The 21,307-nt window shown below is 59.1% G+C and overlaps 1 protein-coding gene across 1 annotated transcript in view; it reads left to right on the top strand.

Moving 5' to 3' along the window:
* Positions 1-3,713: 3,713 nt before the first annotated feature.
* Positions 3,714-21,307, top strand: part of TMEM132E (transmembrane protein 132E) — a 38,839-nt gene continuing 21,245 nt past the window's right edge. Inside the window, exons 1-2 of the mRNA XM_064166186.1 lie at positions 3,714-4,112; positions 19,948-20,845. Of these exons, the coding sequence (XP_064022256.1) occupies positions 4,040-4,112; positions 19,948-20,845 (971 nt within the window). The 5' untranslated portion in view covers positions 3,714-4,039. The remainder of the gene's footprint in view (positions 4,113-19,947; positions 20,846-21,307) is intronic.

The following is a 21,307-nucleotide window of genomic DNA, read 5'->3' as shown; positions in this document are numbered from 1 at the left end:
ACCTCCCAGCACAGTAGCTTCGCTTGGCCCTTGCTTGGGAAAGAGAGCTCTCAGCAGCTTGCTCTTGCCCACCCCAGCCCCTCTGCCTGCCAAAGCCAGAGCCATAAATAAGATCCAGCTGGAGTAAAAATACTTATTTCTGTAACAGCTGAAAAATAACCCAGTGGTGGTGCCAAGATCCTGCCAGAGGTGCTGCGGGGAGGAGGGAGGAAGGGCACCCAAACACTCTGCTTTAAAAGCCCTCTTAGAGTCATAGAATCAGTCAGGGCTAGAAGGGAGCACAAGGAGCAGCCAGTTCCAAGCCCCCTGCCATGCCCAGGGACACCCTACCCTAGAGCAGGCTGCACACAGCCTCAGCCAGCCTGGCCTCAAACACCTCCAGCCATGGGGCCTCAACCCCCTCCCTGGGCAACCCATTCCAGCCTCTCACCACTCTCCTGCTCAACAACTTCCTCCTCACCTCCAGCCTCACTCTCCCCACCTCCAGCTTTGCTCCATTCCCCCCACTCCTGCCACTCCCTCACACCCTCAAAAGTCCCTCCCCAGCTTTTTTCCCACTCTTCCATCAGTGGGAAAATGCTCCTGAGCTGGGCCATGAATCAGTGTGGTCCCATCATCATCATCACCATCATCATCATCACTGTAAAGAACTTCTTCCTAACATCCAGTTTCAATCTCCCCTCTGCCACTTCAAACCCATTCCTCCTCATCCTGTCATGACAAGACCTTGTCAATAGTCCCTCCCCAACCCTCCTGTAGCCCCCTTCAGGTAGTGGAGGGCCACTCCTGGAAGCCTTCTCTTCTCCAGGCTGCAGAGTCCCAGCTCTCATAGCCTGTCCTCTGTAGCAGAGCTGCTCCATAGCATGCTGCAGAGCTGCTCATCATCATCATCATCATCATCATCATCCTGATGCCTGGTGTCCCAGTGCCCAGGCCTGGTTTAGAGAGGGGAAACTGAGGCTCTGCCCCATTGCCCTCCAGGCAAGCTGGGAAAGGATGAATCATGGCCTGGCCACTGCTTCCCTCTCTGCTGCTTTGCCACCCCTGGGGACTCAGGTCCGTGAGTCAGCCCTCCCCACCCCAAAGCAATCTGGAGATTGGCTTATAAATCACTGGGGTTTAATGAAAACAAGCAGCAGGCTCCTGGGCAGTGGTGCAGGGGCACTCACCAGGGCAGCCAGGCCTTTTTCAGCCACCAAAAATGATGCTCTGCTGTTCCTGCAGGGCTCTGGATTTGGGGGAGTTTGGGCCAGACCCCCTTCTCCCTCTTTTTCCTGGCCCTGGTCCCTCTGCTGTCCCCCAGCATCATTTGCAAAGACCTCCCAGCAGCATCCAGAGAGAGTCAGAGGTGTGCTGGGGGCCAGCTTGGCCTGGAGACTGCCCTCCCACCTTGGCACTGCTGGGCTGCTGCTTCTTGGGGGCATCTTCAGTTTCTGTCACTGCTCAAGGTCAATCCCATTAATTGCTGTGAATTATTTTGGCACTAATGGAGATGTCTTATGCACTTCCACTGTAAATGAGGCTGCCAGGATGAAAGCACTGGCCAATATTTCCTGGTGAGGGGAGATGAGGAAATGTATGGCAGCAGAGCAGGGAGGGCAAAGGCACCTGGGGTGCTTGTGGGCTGGTGGAGGCAGGAAAAGCCACCCTGGGGCTGCCAGATGGGAGGCATTGCTCGCAGGGAGGGAAGGTGTGGACTGTGGAGGGAATGGCTGTGATGGGATCTCGGTTCCCAGACATCAGCATCCCTGCTGGGCAGCATGTGGCTGAGGGGAGCATGGCATTCCCGGGGCATGAGGGCAGCAATGCTCCCCAAAACCCACCTGCATGTGGCCCCACGTGTACAGAGCCCGTGGCTCTGAACAGGCAGTGGCAACAGGACCCCCTTCTAACCACATCGAGGGCATCTCTGAGCCCCGTGAGACAGAGTCCCTGGCTGAGTGGTGTGGAGGGGACCAGGCAGCCCACACAGCACAGGGGTGAGGCAGTGCTCCATCCCCCATTCCCAGAGGAGCACAGGGGGTCCCCAGCCACCTGTGGCCATGTATGGGGGGACTGCAGCCAGGTCCTGCCTGTGTGCACAGTGCTGCAGGGATGGGGTAACATGGTTGAGACCCTCCAGGTGGCACTAGCAGAGGGCAAGGGGCAGGCAGAGCACCCCCCTGGGCTACAGCAAATACGTGGAAGGGACTCAGCCCTTGCAGCTGCCCCTCTCCACCCCGAGGGTGACTGAGTGACTGGTCCCTGCAGTCTGCACCTCCCTCAAGCCCCATTTCTTTAACCCCTTCGCCTTGCAGCAGCGAGGTGCATGGCAGGCAAGGGGGGGGGGGAGCAGAGCCGCGCAGCCTCCTGGCCGCACTTTGGGGCGCTGGGTGTTTGCTGGGCACCTGCTGAGGAGGGTCGAGAAGCGGGGTAAGGGCTGCGCTGCATTGCATTGCATTGCATTGCATTGCATTGCATTGCATTGCATTGCATTGCACCGCACCCCCGGGCACCGCAGCTCCCCCATGGCCTGCACTGGCGCGGAGCAAGGCTCCGCTTGGCTTCTCCCTCCCCGCCCGAAGAGGAAGAGGAGGAGGAGGAGGAGGAGAAAGACCCCTCCCCCTGCCGCCCGCCCCTCGCTGGCCCCCACCGGAGCCCGATGCGGCTCCGGCCGGGCGAACGGCCACGGAAGCGCCCGGCGGCGGGCAGGGGCTGGGGCTTAGGAGGGAGGGGTGGGGTGGGGGTTAAGGGGCATAATCCCCCCCAGATCTGCCGCTTTCCCCGGACCTCCTGCACCTTTCCTAATCCCCCCCAGATCTGCCGCTTTCCCCGGACCTCCTGCACCTTTCCTTTAATTTTATTTGCCAATAGGAGGGGGGGTGGTGGTGGTGCATATGCGAGGTTGGGAAGGGGGGGTTCAGAGAGGAGGCGAAGACCACCCCTCCTTTGCTCTCCTATGGCCGAATCCCCCCTGTCCCCCGCCAGCATCCTGGCTGGCAAGCAGCGGGTGAACCCCGGCCCCGCTCCCCCCCCCCCCCAAACTTTGCCTTCGGATGCGGAGACCTCTCCGCTGAGCTGCTCTCAGCCGCTGATTAATTGCGTCTGCCTGGAATTAATTATTCACCCGCCCGCTTTGGGCTGTGGGTTTGTTACTGTTGGGGTGGGGGTTGTGGTTTTTTTTTGGGGGGGGGGGGTTTGTGCCGTGGTTTGTGTATTTTTTTCCCCTCTTCTCCCACACCCTCCCCCCCTCTCCCCCTTTTTTGTTTTCCTCTCGGAAGACAACGCTTGGAAATCTTGTTTTTATTCTTGTGTACTCTGTGTGTGTAAGGGTTGGGGGGGGGGAGGGGGGGGGGTTGGCAACCTGCTAGCCCTGCAGCAGCATCCATCATCAGCACAGCTTTTTTTTTCTTTGCCTTTCCGGAGCGGGGGGGTTTACACGTGGTTTTTCCCTCCCCGGTTCCTGGGGAGGAAGAGGAGGAGGAAGAGGAGGGGGGACCCGCCCCCGCTGGCTGGGCGCTCCCCAGTCGCCCTGCAAGCACCGGGTGTTGAAGGGGGGGGGGGGGGGAAAGCCGAGCGTGTGTGTGTGTGTTGCGGCAGGTTTGGGGTGCGGAGGGGTGGGGGGGAACCGGAGATGGGGTGTTCTGCTCGCTGAACTGGGAAGGAGGGGGGAAGGAGAGGAGGAGGAGGAGGAGGGGGGGGGGAGGCTCAGCTTTGCCCCCCCCCCCCACCTCCCCTCCTTCCCTCACCCCCCACCCCTCCGGTAACCTGAGCACCCCCCCCACCCCCCCATTCCCAAATTCCTTCGTTGGCTGCGGCTCCCGGCTCGCACGTGGTTGGATTTAGGGGATTTCTGCGGGTGGGTTTTTTCCTCCTGTGCTGCTCGGTTTGGATTACTTTGATTTATTTAATTATTATTTTTATTTTTTTTTTGGGGGGGGGACCACGGGGGTGGCTCCGATCTGCCCCCCCCCCATCAATCCTGCCCCCCCCCTCACATCGGCTTTCTGGCTGCTCTTTCCCCCCCCCCCCTGCTGTAACTCCCTCCCTCCACCTTGCCATGGCCTCTCCGGAGAAGATGCACCCTGGGCCGGCTGCGCTGCTCTGCTGCCTCTGCTCCCTGCTGCTCCCCGGTAAGTGCGGGCTGGGGGGGGGTGTGTGGGGGGGTGGTGGTGTTGCATGCGATCTGTGTGTCTGCGATATGCACCCAGACCGCCCCCCCCAGCACCCACCCCCCTCTCCAGACCCATCAGCTCACCCCCAGTGGCAGCTTCCTACCTCTCTGTGTTTGGCTGGGACACCTCCAACCCCCCCTCCCCAGATCCCCCCCAGTCGCCACCTCTGCGGGTCCCCTGTGCCCCCCCCCCGCCCCCCATCCCCTTTACCCCGGCGCAATGGGTGCAGATTGGAGTTTATTCCTGGCTCAATGAGATGCCAGCTTGTGCTGCGAGCGCCTGCGGCGGGCTTGTCTCCGGGCAGCCAGCGAGGTGGCAGGGGGGCACACGAGGCGAGGGGGGGCATTCGGTTCTCCCAACCCCCCCCTCCCTCCCCCAGCTCCCCCGGCCCTCGTCTCCCGTGCTGCAGAGCTGCTTCAGCCGAAGGCTCAGGGGCTTGATCCGCTATTATCCCCTCTCTGATCCCCCAGCCCTCCGGCCGCGGGCACTTTCCCAGCCTGTGCTGAGTTCCCAGGGCAAGCGCTACCGAGGTGGCATCATTTTTGGGTTGCGGGGCACGGCGGGGGGGAGGTGTTCAGCCTCTCGTCTCTCTGCTTCTTTTCTGATCCCCTCCACCCTGGGTTTGGGGGTGGCGGCGATGCCCCTGCCGAGGCCTGAGCAGGGGGTCCCCGCTGCGTTCCGATCGCTGCCGTGCGATGCCCGGTGACAGCCCTGGGGGACACTGGCACCTGCTGCTGGGGTTCTTCTCTCCGCCAGCGAGGCCGAGGAGGGGTCACGCATCGTGGGGGGGGGGGCGGCGGGGCTGCTCGCCTTGGATGGATGTTTTGCCAAGTGGTTTCGTGTTAAAACAAGCCCTCCCCCCCCCTAGACGCTCCAGTTAAAGCAGCTTTCCCTGGCAGCCGAGCAGGAAGGAGGGGGCTGCCTGCAGGCGGGGGCGTAGTGGGGGGTGGGCGCTCGGACCACCTCCTCCAGCCCTGCTCTGCTCGAGGCCTCGTAGTGTCCCAGGGGTTGAGAGCTGTGCTGTCCTGCTCAAATGACCCCCACCAGAAATTGGTGTCGTCTCTGATCTCTGCCCGGCTCCATTTGGCGCTGGCAGCCCCTGGTCCAGGTGCTTCTGCAGCTCGGACAGGGCTTTCCTGGCCATTTGCAGCCCCCCCCCGAGGAGTGAAATGAGGAGGGGGGATAGGGAGTGCACTGTGGAAATCTGGCACGGGATTTCCACCCTTAAAAACCTCTGATTCCACCGGAGGAGCCAGAGCAGACATGCTCCAGGCTGTTGAGTGCCACAACCTAACGTAGCATCCTTCGGGGTGGCAGCCACTGCCTCCCTGCAACCCAGGTCCTGGCTTTTTCCTGGGGTACAGCCCAGGCAGGGCTTGGCAGGTGCAGCTGCTCTCTGGGACCAGCGGGGGTCCAGTGGGTTTGCAGGCAGGGGTCTGGCAGCTGGTGGGGTAGAGCCATCTCCTCCTGCTCCTCGGGTGGGATTCAGCCGTCTGGGTCTGCACCGGCGGCAGAGGCAAGGAAACATCCCTGTGCAAGTGATCCACCGGGAATTGCTGCTGGTGCAGTGGCTGGGTACAGCCCCCTCCTCCCTGTCCTCTTCTGGGTGTTTCTTGAGCCCCTCTTGTTGCTCTGGGGCATCAGCAGCCTCATGGCTCAGGCCTTTGGTTTGTGCCAGGACAGGATCTAGAGCCGGGGCCGGGGAGGGGGGGGGGGGGGGGTGTGTGCCATAGGTGGGAGGGGGTCCCTGTCGTGGCAGTGCCAGTGCGAAGCGGTGGAGGGTGACCTGTGCTGTGGCTGGGGCTCACCAAGCTGTTGCAAGAGGGTTCCAGTGCCGGCAGAGAGAGGAACCTCTGCCAGGAGTTTTTAGGCTCCTTTCAGGATGCAGCAGCTGCCGCTTCAGCCTCTGCAGCCTCTCCTGGACAAATAAACCTCTGGGAGGGAGCCGGAAAAAGGAGTCTGAGAGCCTCTGATTCTCCCAGGCTTGCCTACAAACGGCTCGGGTGGCAGCAGGGGTCAGCTGGCAGCGGAGCAGCAGCCTGCTTTCCTGCCTCGAGGTGGTTTATTCTCTTTTCCTTTGATTATTTTTGTTTGAGAGTGATCCTCGGTGCCAGTCTCGACCTTGCTGCGCTCCCCTGCTGGCTCCGGGAGCCCTGGCAGCCTTTTGGCCCTGCATCAGCTGCTTCCAGAAAGGGTGGGATGGCCTTAGGGTGTCCCCAGGGCTTGCAGGAGGAACGGATGGACCCTGGGGCTGTAGCGCAGTGGGGGGTGCCAGTGGCGTGTGTTTGGCGTGTGTCTGGCGTGGTCGTGCTGGGAGGCTGAGAGGGACCTGCTGGATGTGGCAGTGGGGAGGGGATTTAACCACCAGTTTGCACAATAACCGATGCTGGACTCCTGCATCTTCTCTCTGCCTGCTGAGCCTTGTCCCCACACCGCGCCTCCGTTTCCCTCTCCCAGAGGCAGTACTTGCCCAGAGGCAGCGGTCCAGGGTTGCTGGAGCTGTTCAGGTTCTGTCCTGGCATGCAAGGCAGGCTTGGGGTCCTGCACTGGATCCTACAGCCTCAGCACCTCCATCCTGCTGTCGGTGAGAGTGGAGCTGTACCACTCTCCTATCACCCACAGCTTATTCCTTCCATGGGCATATCCCGGGCATGTGGGGCTGAAGGATGGTGCTGTAGCCCCGTGGCTCTATGCTTGGGGTGTGTGTAGGCTTCAGCTAGCATACCCCAGGCCTGGCAGAGCGTGGACACAGCCCACCCTGCATCCCTGTTTCAGCTGAGAGCATCTCCTAGCTGGGAGATTTTTCAGACCAGCAGGTGGAGATGCGCAGTAACCTGCTGCGAGCCGGGAACGTGCACCCGGCGTTTGCTCACTTAACGACCGATCCGGGAATTACACCCAGGCTTTGCTCATTTAACCACCCCCCATCCTGGCCCTGCCGCTGGCATCTGAGCCTCCGAGCATCATTAACCCCAGCCCGGAGCAGAGAAGGGGCAATAGAATTCTACGTTGCCTTGGGAGAGCAGGAGCTGGCCTGAGCCGGGTTAAACCTGGCACAAGTTTTGCCTTTGGTGCTGCAGAAAAGGGTGTGGGGGGGGAGGGGGGGTCACGCACGAGGAAACAGAAAGGGTTTTGACTCCAGGATGTCCTTGTGTGACCCCAGGGCTCGCTCCATCTTCCTTCCAACCCCCAAAACCTTAAAAGCCCAGCAGGGTGTTTGTGCTGGGATGTGGAGGTGCAAAGTTGAACACCCTGCTGGGAAATTGCCTTTTCCTCTTTCCCCTTCTTGCCCTCTTGTTGGGGGACAGAGAAGAGTACTGGGGGGGGATGCAGTCGGTGGTGGGCTGGAAATCCTCTCAGAGCTGATTTTTGGCAAGGTCTGGCCCTGGGGATTTTGTGATGGGTTGGATGACTTGATACCCTTGGCCAGGACCATCCTTTTGGGATGGCATGTGTCTGTGTGCCACACCCCTGAGCCCAGCCCTGCTGCATTGACAGGGGAAACTAAGGCAGGGCATCAGGCAGCAGCAGCAGCCCCCAGGCTGGGCATTGCTCAGTGATTGTTCAGAAACCTGACCTTTTTTTATGTGCTATGCTTTAATTCACCCCACAATGACTGGCTGCTCAGGTCCCTCTTTGCCCTGCCTCTCTGCACCCTAAAAAAAGAGGAGGAAAGGAAAACCAACCCAGCCAAGTCCCTGCAGAGCATTCTTGATGTTGCAGCAGCGTGTTCCAGCTCCGTGCCCTCCCGTAGCTGCCCAAGCTGTAGTAGGGAGGTGGGTGGCAGGACGTGGATCAGATGATGAGTGAGGGAAGGGTGCTTGCATGGCATAACCTGGTTTATATTCTTGGCACCTGCCTGGCCAAAGTAGCCCACGATGGGCATGCAGAGGGATCAGGGAGCTGCTGGTGCGTTCCCCTGCCACGCAGTGCCTGCCACTGCCGTCCTAGGAGCGTCTTGTTCAGCTGGAAAAGGTCACTCTTGCTAATCTAATCAGTCTTTCATTATTAAACACGAGGCTCTGCTAATGAGCAGCCCCCCCTGAGATGGGACACGCTGTGACAGGGTTGGGGACCCCATCAGTGCCTCTGATGGGGTCCTGCCCGGGGAGCTTGTCCGTGTGCGGGAGTGGTTCAGCGGTGTGGAGTCAGGCAGGTCCTGGTGCTTCTCACCAAGGAGAGGGGAGCTAGAAGCTCATCTTTATCCTCCTCCAAATGCTCCTGAGCTCAGGATGCAGAGGATGTGACAGTCCTGGGGAGTGGTCACTTTGCTAAGCTGTTACCTGAGCTGTTGCTGCTCCTCGCTAGGCACAGTTCGCTCACCGCTGGCTGGGTGCTGGGCTGGCCTCCCAGGAGGATGCTGTAATCAAAGCGATTCACAGCCTTCTGATGAAGCTGCTGTCTCCTGCTGCCGAGCGTTTTCCCATCAGTGGGACAACATTTCCCATCCTCGATTTTTCAGTAGCCCTGCTAGAAGCCCAAGGGGATGATGCTGTGGGGTGGCTTCCTCCTCGCTTGCAGTTGCTGTCACCTCCCGACCCCTGCATGGGTTCACTGGGCAGGTTTTGCCCTGATTAAAGGAGCTTGGCTGGGCCGGGGTCTTCCCCGGGGCTGGCAAAAGCCGGGAATTAATTCGTTAATATGCAATGGATTTTTCTTTAAGGATAAGCTGTGGTTTCCCTCTGGAGATAGATCTGATGGAGCGCTCAGCGCCTGCTGCTGCTGCTGCCGGCTCGGTGCGGCTGCTGGGTGTGCTCCTTGCCGGTACCGGCAGACGGGGGCGGATCCGAGCTGCGTGGGTTTGCTGCTGTGGCTGCTTGGCTGGGTGGTGAAGTGCTGGGCTGGAGAAGTCCTCAGCCCTGCGTCTGGAGCTGCTGGGGTGTGACTTGGGGCTGATGCTGGGCTCTAGCCCTGGTTGCTGGGGTTGTGACTAAGTGCTGGGCTGGTGAAGTCCCCAGCCCTGCGTCTGGAGCTGCTGGGGTGTGGATTGGGGCTGATGCTGGGCTCCAGCCCTGGCTGTTGGGGTTGTGACTAAGTGCTGGGCTGGTAAAGTCCCCAGCCTGGTGCCTGTGCCCAGCCCTGCATCTGGATCTGGAGCTGCTGGGGTGTAGATTGAGGCTGATGCTGGGCTCCAGCCCTGGTTGCTGGGGTTGTGACTAAGTGCTGGGCTGGTGAAGTCCCCAGACCTCCATCTGGAGCTGCTGGGGTGTGGATTGGGGCTGATGCTGGGCTCCAGCTGTGGTTGCTGGGGTTGTGACTAAGTGCTGGGCTGGTGAAGTCCCCAGCCTGGTGCCTGTGTCCATCCCTGCATCTGGAGCTGCTGAGGTGTGAATTGGGGCTGATGCTCGGCTCCAGCCCTGGTTGTTGGGGTTGTGACTAAGTGCTGGGCTGGTAAAGTCCCCAGACTGGTGCCTGTGTCCATCGCTGCATCTGGAGCTGCTGAGGTGTGAATTGGGGCTGATGCTGAGCTCCAGCCGTGGTTGCTGGGGTTGTGACTAAGTGCTGGGATGGTAAAGTCCCCAGCCCTGCATCTGGAGCTGCTGGAGTGTGGATTGGGACTGATTCTGGGCTCCAGCCGTGGTTGCTGGGGTTGTGACTAAGTGCTGGGCTGGTGAAGTCCCCAGCCCTGTGCCTGTGTCCATCCCTGCATCCGGAGCTGCTGAGGTGTGAATTTGGGCTGATGCTTGGCTCCAGCCCTGGCTGTTGGGGTTGTGACTAAGTGCTGGGCTGGTAAAGTCCCCAGCCCTGCATCTGGAGCTGCTGAGGTGTGGATTTGGGCTGATGCTGGGCTCCAGCTGTGGTTGCTGTGGTTGTGACTAAGTGCTGGGATGGTAAAGTCCCCAGCCCTGCATCTGGAGCTGCTGGGGTGTGGATTAAGCCTGATGCTGGGCTCCAGCTGTGGTTGTTGAGGTCTGAGTTTATGTCTGGCTCCTTGGGTGCCTCTGGAATCGAATCCTGCTCCAGCTCTGAATGCAGCCTGACACATGTCATTGGGGGGGGACATTAATCAGTGTCTAATCAGTCTGTAATGTGTCACTTGGCACAGCCTGGGCTAGCAGTGGCAGTGTGGGAGACACAGCCTGGGGGATACTTTTGATGTTCAGATTTGGAGAGTGCTGGAAGGATGTTCCTGCTCCTGGTCATGGTCTGAGAAGGTGGAGAGAGGGTGCAGGGGGTGTCTGAGCAGGATGTGGCTTTGTGGGAGATGTCACTGCATTGTCTTTCCCTCAGCACCATGATGCTGGGAGTTTCTTCTTTGGGAGCTGCTGTCCCCATTTCTGCTTCCTCAGACCATCCTTCAGACTTCTCTCCTGTGGCCTGTCCTCCTACTTCTGTTTTTTTTGGGTGAAACTCTCTGTGTCCACCTACTCCTGGGGGGTTGCTTTCAGCTTCTGGCATGGGAATAATCCACCTTGGGTGGGAGCCCAGCTCAGGACCTACCACAGCATACACTGGGGATATCAGAGGCTGCTGTCTTTATCCTGGGGCTGCTCCCCTCTCCCTCCCTGCCTTTCCTCTGAACGAGAAGGATTCTATCCCTGTGGATATTCATGGTCAGGTATTTCCTCATCCTTTCCTCCTTTCCCTTTTAATTAATTTCTTCGTTTTTCTTCTTCTTCTTCCTCTGCAAAGGCTCCTCCTGTCCCCAGCTTGGCCCTTGCTGTGATTTGTGGAAATTGCTCTAAAGTAGCTGCTGTGTAAAAGCCTTCCCTGCTCAGGGAATTTATGGCAGGCTGTGCCTCTGCACGGCACATCCCATTTAGGCCATATTTATTTATTCCTCTAGCTTCTCTGCTTTTTATTATTATATTTTTCTTCTTCTTCTACTTTTTCTTCTTCTTTTTCTTCTTTTTTCTTTTTTTTTTTCTCTCCCTTTTAACAAATCCTTGTGGGAAATGCAGAGCTCAGCACCAAAGCCTAGCACGGTGCTGGGGTGGTTCCCTTCTGCTTGCTGCTGCCAGCCTTGACATAGAGGATGTATGCTGGCCTGGGGTCATGGCCCACTAGCAGCTCATATTTGATTGCATCTGCTGGTGAAGCTGGGCTGCACCTTTTGGAGTGGGAGAAGTCTGAAGGACCTAGAAGGAAGGAGGATGTAGCAGCATGCACCAGGCGTTAGCACAAGCCTGCGTTAGACACGAGTTGGAATCCACTCCTGAGCCAGCACTGCTGCTCACAGCAAGGCTCCATCCAGTGGTTCTGACCAACAGAGCTCCCACCCCAGGCCATGGCCCACTAGCAGCTCTTATTTGGTTGCATCTGCTGATGACCTTTTGGAGTGGGAGAAGTCTCAGAGACCTAGAAGGAAGGAGGATGTAGCAGCATGCACCAGGCGTTAGCACGAGCCTGCGTTAGATGCGAGTTGGAATCCATTCCTGAGCCAGCACTGCTGCTCACAGCAAGGCTCCATCCAGTCGTTCTGACCAACAGAGCTCCCACCCCAGGCTGCTCTTGGGAAGCCTGGACCAGTTTAACCTGCTAGGCTGAGTGTTGCAGTCCTTGGTCCTTCCCATCTCTGTCTGCCCATCACCGTTGTGGCCGTTGGCAGAGCTGGAGGCTGGGAGTATCCCTGGGTCCCTCCTTCCCCTGTGGCTGCAGCCATCTCACTGTCACATGCTGGGCGAAGGTAATTCTGCATCTGGAATCATGATTCACTTGGTGGAGTCCCAGTTAGCTAGGAGTGGAGGATGGAGGCTGTTGCTACATTGGAGGCCCACAAGAGCTTGTTGGATTTGATGTCACCAAACCCAATTTTCCTGGCTCTGGCTGCTGGGAAATGTTTTGTAGGTTTCCATCAGGGTCTCACTTGTGCTTTCTGCTTTTGGCTTCTGTTTCATTCCTGGATGGGTTTTGTCCCAGCTGCATGGAGTGGAGTGTTTGGGGGGGCTCATGTTTGGGCTGACTGAGTTTTGAGTGGCTTCTGTTTCCCCATTTTGTTGCTTTTTAGGGTGTTTGGAGGTGCTGACCCCACTTGGGTGAGAGTGTCGCATGGCAGGGACCAGTACTGTGGGGTAGGAGGAAGGGATGAGTGCAATGTCTGTTCCCAGGACATGTGGGGAGATATTGTGTGAGCCTGACCCTTCCCTGGGAGCCAAGACCATCCCTTGCTGGATCATCCAGGTTTGGGGCATCCAGATAGGGAAGCTTCAGGGGTGGTACATCGCTGGCATCTGGCACTGTTGCTGCCTGTGTTCCCTCTCTGTGCTTAGCCTTGATGGCTGTGGGAGGCAAAACCTGGATGCCCAGATTTTGGGTCCCTGAAGTCTCAGACAAGAGGGATGCTCAGGTGAGTGAGCTGGCTTTATGCTGGCTTGAAGGGAAACAGTGGTGGAGGCATCCTTGCTGCTGCTGGCCTGGTGGGGAACATCTGGGCTGGGCTTCTTCCTCAGGGGCTCTTTGGGCTTTTCTGTGGTCTCCTGGCTCTTATAGAATCAAGCAGGTTGGAGGAGACCTCCAAGCTCAGCCAGCCCAACCTAGCACCCAGCCCTGGCCAATCAACCAGACCATGGCACTAAGTGCCCCAGCCAGGCTTGGCTGCAACACCTCCAGCCACACAGACTCCACCACCTCCCTGGGCAGCCCATTCCAATGCCAATCACTCTCTCTGCCAACAACTTCCTCCTAACATCCAGCCTAGACCTGCCCTGGCACAGCTCCAGGCTGTGTCCCCTTCTTCTGTTGCTGCTTGCCTGGCAGCAGAGCCCAACCCCACCTGGCTGCAGCCTCCCCAGATCACTCTCTCTTGGTGTTTTGAGCAGATCTGCCATCTCGTTGTCTCGTTAGAGTGCTTACTATGTGGAGGCAGTGGCATGTCCTGCCCTCATCTCCCTGATTCAGGGGTAGAGTCACCTTGTCACACTGCCTTGGTGCTGGATCTGGGCAGAATGGCAGCAGGAGCAGTCTGGACATTGCTGGCAGCCCTGTGACTGGAGGCAGCAGCAGCAGTAGCAGCCTCTGCTTATGTTTGTGGAGACGTGATAGCTGTGGCCCTGTGCTTTGCAAACCAACACCTGCAGGGTGTTGGACCACTCATGAAATCCAGCTGGCCTTTCCATCCCATAGCCAGGAATCCTGGTGCCCACTAAGGCCCTTCCAAAGGAATCCTGAGCTGCACTTGAAGGCCAGTGTGAAGCTCTCTGCTGGGGACCATACAATAGCTCTCTGCCACAGCCCTGCCATCCCTCCTCGTGGATTTAGTGAGGACTTTATCATCATGTCAGCTCAAATCATTGCTTCATGGACAACTCTGCTGACTTGCTCCTAGATGGAACCCCCACAGAAGCCCAGCTGTGATGGACTGGCTGTGTCCATGGCACCTGGTGATGGCCTGGCAGGAGCCATGGGAGCTGGGGCTCCTGTCTCCCATCACCAGGATGCTGCTGATCTCTGCTCCAGTGCTGGGCTTGGTCTGTTGATGCACCAAGCCTCCTCCAGTGCTGCCTCTTAACAGAATGAGGTTTTAACCCTCTTGACATGACCTCAAATATCCCCTCCCTTTTTCTCTAGTGCTTTTCCTTGCTCTTGCCCTGTTAAGTGGGGATATATGTGCTGGGAGCCCCCGCCGCATCCCACGGGATAAGCTGGGATAAGGATCCCCCCTGCAGCGTGGCTAAAGCGATCCCTATGGCAGGCAGCTGGGGCTGGGGCTGAGCTGGAGCTCAGTGCTGGCTGTCGGTGTTGGAGAAGGAGGAGGCTCAGGACAGCGGCTAGGAGCAGGGGTGAGGCTGCAGAGGGTGCAAGGGCTGGGCCAGGTTCCCCCTGTGCTGTGCTTGCTGGGGATTCAGGGCAAGAAGGGAAGGTGAAGGAGCTGATGTCCCCTGCTGGCCTCTTGTGTCCCTCTGACCTCAGCACTGCCGAGCAGGAGTGTGGCTGGTGGGGACTAAAACCCTGTGGTGGAGGCTTTGGCAAGGGGGCAGTGTGACCCATGTGGGGAAACTGAGGCATGTCCTGCCCTTATCTCCCCAGTTCAGGGGTAGGATCATCACCTTGATACTCTGATGTGTGGCTGGATCTGGGGGGAATGGGGGGACTTTGGTGCTGCAGACCCCTAGAAGTAGCCAGACCTCTTGATCTGGGGGGGGACACTCTTCCTGATTTTAAGGCAGGACTGGAGGCTGTCCCTGTGTGCCCTCTCAGCAGGGGGATTGCTCAGCCCATCTGGCCACATGGCTGTGGCTGGCACGGGGCACATCTGGCCAGGCAGATGTGGGGGCTCAGTGAATGGGTGGCTGGCAGTTGTGTGTTTCCATCTCCATCTCTTCCCCTGCTCTCCTCGCCGTGGGTCGCAGGTCACTGTGGCTGCCCACAGGCTGCTGTGAGGTGGGAAGGAAGGGACACACGGAGTTCTGTCCCATCCTGCCGTGGTGCTGGGGTGGCTCCTCAGCCTGGGAGGGTCCAGGCAGCCCCCAGGACAGTTGGAGCCTGGCCAGGCGCAGAGATCTGCTGTTTTGCTTGCGGTGCTGAGCGGAGAGCGTGGCAGGACCATATGGTCCCCTCTGCGCCAGCCTAATAGACCCGGGAATGCAGGTCAGGCGCTGCAAATCCCGTTAACTGCAGCAGGATGCAGAGCAGAGCCACTGACCAGGGCTTACCCCTTCTGGCCCCCCAAACCTGCCCAGAGATGGGGGGATGAGAGCCACCTTCCCTCCCGGGAGCTCCGAGGATCCAGGGCGGGGACTGGGTACAGTGATGTGGGGACTGGAATCTCCTCAGCTATTTTGCTTGGCCTGCCTTCCTGTCTGCCTTCTCCTCAGCCACTTTGCTGTGCATCCTTCCATCCATTGCCTCTTTTCCCTCTTCCCACTGCTGTTCTCTTCCTGTCCAGCCGTTTCTCATTCGTGTCTTTCCATCCATCCACTCACCCTCTCTGCTGCTTGGTCTATCCTTACCCACCCTTTCCTCCTTGCTCCATAGCCAGCAGCCACACATCCTTCTCCCCCTCTCCCTACTCTTTGTCCCTCCAGGGTGTGTAGAGACTCGGGCTGGACTGGGCTGTGGTGCACCCCCCCGGCCCCCACCCTGGGCTGGGTGCCACTGTGTTAGACTCTCCCTGGGCAGGATTAGTGAGTGGCCAAGGGATGGAGGCACCGGTCCTGTCCCCATTCTGGTGACAGCTGACAGCAGCGTTTCCACGCATGCTGTCTGGGGAAGGGAAGAGCTGCTCTGGCTCTGGCAGTCCTCCTGTGCTAAATTCATCATCACCATCACCACTGTCTCCATCCCAGCTCAGCCCTGCTCCCTGTTCCCATCCGGCATGGCTCAGGGTGTGGGTCTGCGTGCAGGTTTGGTGCTGGGGCCACCCCCATCACAGCAGGGCTTGACCACACTGTGCTGCTGGCTGCTGTGGTGGCTTATCCGAGCCGAGCAGGGTCCCAGCCTGGCTTGCAGGGGCGGAGAGGCTTCCCCTCCCCTCCGCACAACCCTTCTTTGCAATCCGGGAAGCTCCCTGGCAAGGAAGCAGGAGCCAGTTGCTGGGGGCTTGAGCTGGGGGTTCCTGCCAGGAGCTGGGGCCGGGTGCCAGATGGAAGACAAAAACCCCAGCTGGTTCTGCCCTCTCGGTGCGAGGGGTGGCAGCGGTTGCCCCTTGCCAGCAGGAGGCTGGGTGCTCACTGGGGCGGCACAGAAGCTGGCACAGAGGCTCTCCCTTCCCCCTGCCCAAGGGGCAGGAGGTGCTGCCTGGTGTTTTGCACCATCTTAAGGGTGGGCTTCACTCGGGGCTGTGTGAGAGGTGGCAAAACAGTGGGTGAGCAGGATGGGCTCAGGTGGGAAGCAGAGTTAGCGAGTCAGCGCCAGAGCTGTGCCCACGGCGGTGCCAACACGGTGGTGCCAACACGGTGGTGCCAGCAGCTTGTCCCTGGCTCTGGGGAATTCTCTGCCTGACTCTCAGACGAATTTCCTCCCAGGTGGTGGAGCTGTGGGCGCTGCCTGCTCCCGTATCCAGCGCTAATCCCTTTATGAGCCCTCTAAGCTGCTTAATGCGCCCGCAGCGGAGAGTTCCCCAAGTGAGTTGCGGGGTCCCCCTGCCCCTTCAAGCCCTGGGGACCTGGCTGAGGCTACTCTCCTGCCTCGGAGTCCCAGCAGGCTCCAAAGCTGCCGCTGGGGAGGTGGTTGAGGCATTCCCAGAGCCGAGCTGTCACCCATGTCTTTGGCTGCCTTTTGACGTGGCTAATTTGGGCTCTCCTGCTCAGGAGCCACCTGGGAGCAGTTGCAATCAGCCAGGCATGGGGAGTGCCAGAGGCTGGCAGAGAGCTTGAGCAGGGAGGGGGCCCAGGCCTCTTGGGAATCACTGGCAGCTGCTGGTGGAAGCAAAGACCTTGAGATGTCTTCCAGACTCCCCAGGCTGCCAGCATAGCGTGTGCCATGGGCCCAGCTCTGTGCCAGCTGCCTCTGGCCACCTCTCCCTGAGCAGTGAGGCTTTCCCAGGCTTGCTGGCTGTGGCCGTGGGGTACTGGTCCCTTCTGAGGGATTGGAGCAGCTTAGGGCCCTGGCAGTGCATGGCAGCTCCAACCCTGCCTGGCAGGGGCTGCCTGCTCTGCTGGAATGGTGGTTGTGCTGTGTAGTCCAAAGTGAAGGGCAGAGAGGATTTCTGGAGGGCAGAAAGGAGTTCTGGAAGGCAGAAAGGATTCCTGAAGGGCTGTCAGACCTGAGTGCTGCTGGGGCGTGCACAAGGTGGCACCAACATCATCTCCATTGCTTCTCTACCAGGTCATGCCCGTGACTGGGAAAATTTAGGCTGCATCAGCTTTGGTGCACGGGGATGGCACAGTGTGGGTGGCACCCCGGGGTGGGTGACAGGTGACAGGCTGGCTGTGACATCACCCTTACAAGCAGCCTGCAAGGACAGAGCAGTTTTGGGATGAAGGAGCCTGTTTAGTCAACTTCCCATCTGATCTGGGAGCTAAGTGCACAGAGTCCCAGAGGAGTCAATCAGGTTGGCAAAGACCTTCGAGAGCATCAAGTCCAACCTATCACCCAACGCTGTCTAATCAACTCAATCATGGCACCAAGTGCCACAGCCAGGCTCTTTTCAAGCAGCTTCCAGGCATGGGAACTCCACCACCTCCCTGGGTGGCAGGGAGGGGAAAAGGCATGCAGGAGGAAAAGAACCACAGCGTGTTAGGGCTTGGAAGGGACCTCCAGAGATCATCCAGCCCAACCCTCCTGCCACAGCAGTGTCAGCTGGGGCAGGTCACACAGGAACAACATCTAGATGAGTTTCAAAGTCTCCAGAGCCTCTCTGGGCAGCCTGCTCCAGGCCTCCAACACCCTCACAGGGAAAATGTTTTCCCTTCTGTTCCCATGACACCTCCTTTGCTCCAGCTTGTCCCCAGTGCCCCTTGTCCTGTTACTGGGCATCCCTGAGCAGAGCCTGGCTGCATCCTCCCAACACTGCCCTGCACATCTGCATCACCAGGAATGAGGACAGCCCTCAGGCTCCTCTGCTCCAAGCCCCAGGCTCCAGCTCCAGCCCTGACTGTGGATATTTGATGGGATCTGGCAGCCAAAAATTAGCCTCAACCTGCCTGATTTTTGGTAAGGAGCCTCTGGAGAGATTGTCTGCTGGATGTAGCCACTTCTGCCCTGTTTCTGCAAGCAGATCCATGCAGTTTGAGCTGGTGTCTTGGCATGGCTGCTGGGCTGGGTGACTGCTGCTTTTGTGCTCCCTGGGGACAGGACAGGGCAGAGTGCAGCTTCAACACGCTCTGGCCCAGCCTTGCTGTGCTGGTTTGAAGCTGGCCAGAACGTTTTGGTGAGAAGAACTAGATCACAGGCTGTGAAAGGCAAACAGTGGTGGTGTCTGCTGCACTCATAGGCTTGCTGAGATGCATAAGAACAATACAAACATAGATAACCACTCCAGCTTGTCCCCAGTGCCCCTTGTCCTGTTACTGGGCATCCCTGAGCAGAGCCTGGCTGCATCCTCCCGACACTGCCCTGCACATCTTTATCACCAGGAATGAGGACAGCCCTCAGGCTCCTCTGCTCCAAACCCCAGGCCCCAGCTCCAGCCCTGACTGTGGATATTTGATGGGATCTGGCAGCCAAAAATTAGCCCCAACCTGCCTGATTTTTGGTAAGGAGCCTCTGGAGAGATTGTCTGCTGGATGTAGCCACTTCTGCCCTGTTTCTACAAGCAGATCCATGCAGTTTGAGCTGGTGTCTTGGCATGGCTGCTGGGCTGGGTGACTACTGCTTTTGTGCTCCCTGGGGACAGTCCAGGGCAGAGTGCAGCTTCAACACGCTCTGGCCCAGCCTTGCTGTGCTGGTTTGAAGCTGGCTAGAACGTTTTGGTGAGAGGAACTAGATCACAGGCTGTGAAAGGCAAACAGTGGGGATGTCTACTGCACTCATAGGCTTGCTGAGATGCATAAGAACAATACAAACCTAGATAACCACTCTCACTTCTGCTGGGGAGCTGCCTGAGCTGCATCTCTCTCTAGCCTCTTTGACTAAGCCACTTTGCTTCCTAACCTCCTGGCCGAACCTCCATTCTTCCTTGGGACTGGGGTAAGGTTGAGAGGGGTAGGGGGAAGGTGAAAGGGGTGGTTGAGAGCCCCTCCTGGGGACTCAGGTTTCTGGGAGGGCTGCTGTGTTTGTGTATCACCTTTTCCCTTGTCTATCTCTGTCTATAACTGTCTATACTGTAACTATCTCCTTGTCCATTGTGCCAGCTGTAAATATAAGCCTCATTCATATTTCCAGAGCTGGCTGACTCTAGTCTGGGTGACTTCTAAAGTGGGGGGGGGAGGGGGGCAGGGAACACCCAAACCATCACATTTGGACAGCCTCTTAAGCCTCCCTCCTCGCTGCGCAGCCCATCCCATGCTGAGAGTGGGTTCGGTGAGGTTGGAGCCACGATAATGTCCCGGGGAGGTGGTCTGCATTCCTGGTTTGCAGGAGAGAAAGGCAGGCAGGCTTCTGTTGTTCTGGTGAGGAGGTCTGGGGGGTGAAGCCCCAGCTCCTGCTTGCCACAGTGCTGCCCTGCACCTGCCTGGGTCTGCCCTCCCTGCCCTGCGGGAGGGGCGCAGGAGGTACCCTGCAGGGGGATCATAGAATCATAGAATCAACCAGGTTGGAAAAGACCTCCAAGATCATCCAGTCCAACCTAGCACCCAGCCCTATCCAATCAACTAGACCATGGCACTGAGTGCCTTATCCAGTCTTTTCTTGAACACCCCCAGGCACGGTGCCTCCACCACCTCCCTGGGCAGCCCATTCCAATGCCAATCACTCTCTCTGGGAAGAACTTCTTCCTAACATCCAGCCTAGACCTACCCTGGCACAACTTGAGACTGTGTCCCCTTGTTCTATTGCTGGGGGCCTGGGATCACACAGTATCACAGTATCAGGATTGGAAGAGACCTCACAGATCATCAAGTCCAACCCTTTAGCACAGAGCTCAAGGCCAGACCATGGCACCAAGTGCCACGTCCAGTCCTGCCTTGAACAGCTCCAGGGACGGCAACTCCACCACCTCCCCGGGCAGCCCATTCCAGTGCCCAATGACTCTCTCAGGGAAGAACTTTCTCCTCACCTCCAGCCTAAATCTCCCCTGGCACAGCCTGAGGCTGTGTCCTCTCGTTCTGGTGCTGGCCACCTGAGAGAAGAGAGCAAGCTCCTCCTGGCCACAACCTCCCCTCAGGTAGCTGTAGACAGCAATGAGGTCTGCCCTGAGCCTCCTCTTCTCCAGGCTAACCAATCCCAGCTCCCTCAGCCTCTCCTCGTAGGGCTGTGCTCAAGGCCTCTCCCCACCTCGCACTAACCCACGCTCTCTCTCCCCTTCCCTTCGCAGCTCACAGCAGGGGACCAGCCCCGAGCCCTGAGCCCACCGAGCCCCCTGGTGCCATCACGCTGCCCGTCAGCTACCGCTTGTCCAACACCCGCTTGGCTTTCTTCCTCAAGGAGGTGGGCGCCAGCCCGGCGGGCAACGGCAGCGCCCCTCTGCAGCGGGCCGAGCCCTTCGTCGTCTTCCAGACCAAGGAGCTACCCGTCCTCAACGTCAGCCTGGGGCCCTTCAGCACGGGGCTGGTGCTGCCCAAGGAGCAGCTGCAGCCCTCCAGCACGCTGGAGGTGCCCGACCGCCTGACGGTGAACTGGAAGGTGCGCGCCTTCATCATCCAGCCGCGGCTGGTGGCCAGCCAGCCTGTGGTCCAAGTGCTCTTCTACGTGGCCGGCCGGGACTGGGATGACTTCGACGTCACCGACAGGCTGCCCTGCGTGCGGCTTCACGCCTTCCGCGACGCCCGGGAGGTCAAGAGCTCCTGCCGCCTGCGGGGCGGGCTGGCCATGTGCCTGGTGCAGGCGGAGCTGCCCCACGCCTGGTTCGGGCCTCCGGCGGTGCCGCTGGGCAGGAGGAAAAGCCCGGAGAGCCTGGAGGTGTCGGGAGAAAGCCAGCAAGCTGAGCTCTACTACACCTTGCACGCTCCCGACGGGGCTGGCCAGTGCCTTGGGGAGATGCTCCCCCGGCGGGGGCCTGGGGGAGCCAGGACAGAGGGTCCCACGCAGCACCCGCTGCTGCGCATCGGCAGCGTCAGCCTGCTGCAGCCGCCCCCCGGGCAGCCCATGCAGGAGCACCGGCTGGACGGCAACGTCTTCATCCGCCTGCCCGACAGGCCCCTCAAGCCGGGGGAGGTGCTGAGCATCCTCCTCTACCTGATGTCCAACTCCACGGTGGAGCACTTCACGCTCAGGCAAGGTGCTAGGGCTGCCCTCCCTCCGGCAGCAGCAGCAGCAGCCTTTTGGTGGGAGTTGGTTGTTTCGGCTGGGCTGTGCCAAGGCAGAATGGAGAGGGGGAGGGCAGTGTGTGGCGGTTATGGGATCTGCTGGGGGCTGGGCTGCGTCTGCAGGAGTGTGGGAAGGTGAGGAAGGCCGGAGGAGGAATCAGCACGTGGGTTTGGAATGCTCTGAGGGCTTTGCAGTGGGAGATTGATGGAGGGAGGAGCTGCCCATGCAGTTCTTTCACCTCTCTGTTACCACTGTGGGCTGTTGCCTTTGCCCTCCCAGTGCTCCCAGCTGCACTGGGATTGGGACCCCAAGGACAGATGTGGGTTTGATTCCAGACACAGTGGGGATAAGGTGAGGAAGGCTGGAGGAGGAATCAGCACGTGGGTTTGGAATGCTCTGAGGGCTTTGCAGTGGGAGATTGATGGAGG

This window comes from Pogoniulus pusillus, chromosome 27, assembly GCF_015220805.1.
Source record: "Pogoniulus pusillus isolate bPogPus1 chromosome 27, bPogPus1.pri, whole genome shotgun sequence".
Taxonomy (NCBI): domain Eukaryota; kingdom Metazoa; phylum Chordata; class Aves; order Piciformes; family Lybiidae; genus Pogoniulus; species Pogoniulus pusillus.
The sequence above is the reverse complement of the archived record's forward strand: the minus strand, read 5'-3'. Positions and strand labels throughout refer to the sequence as shown.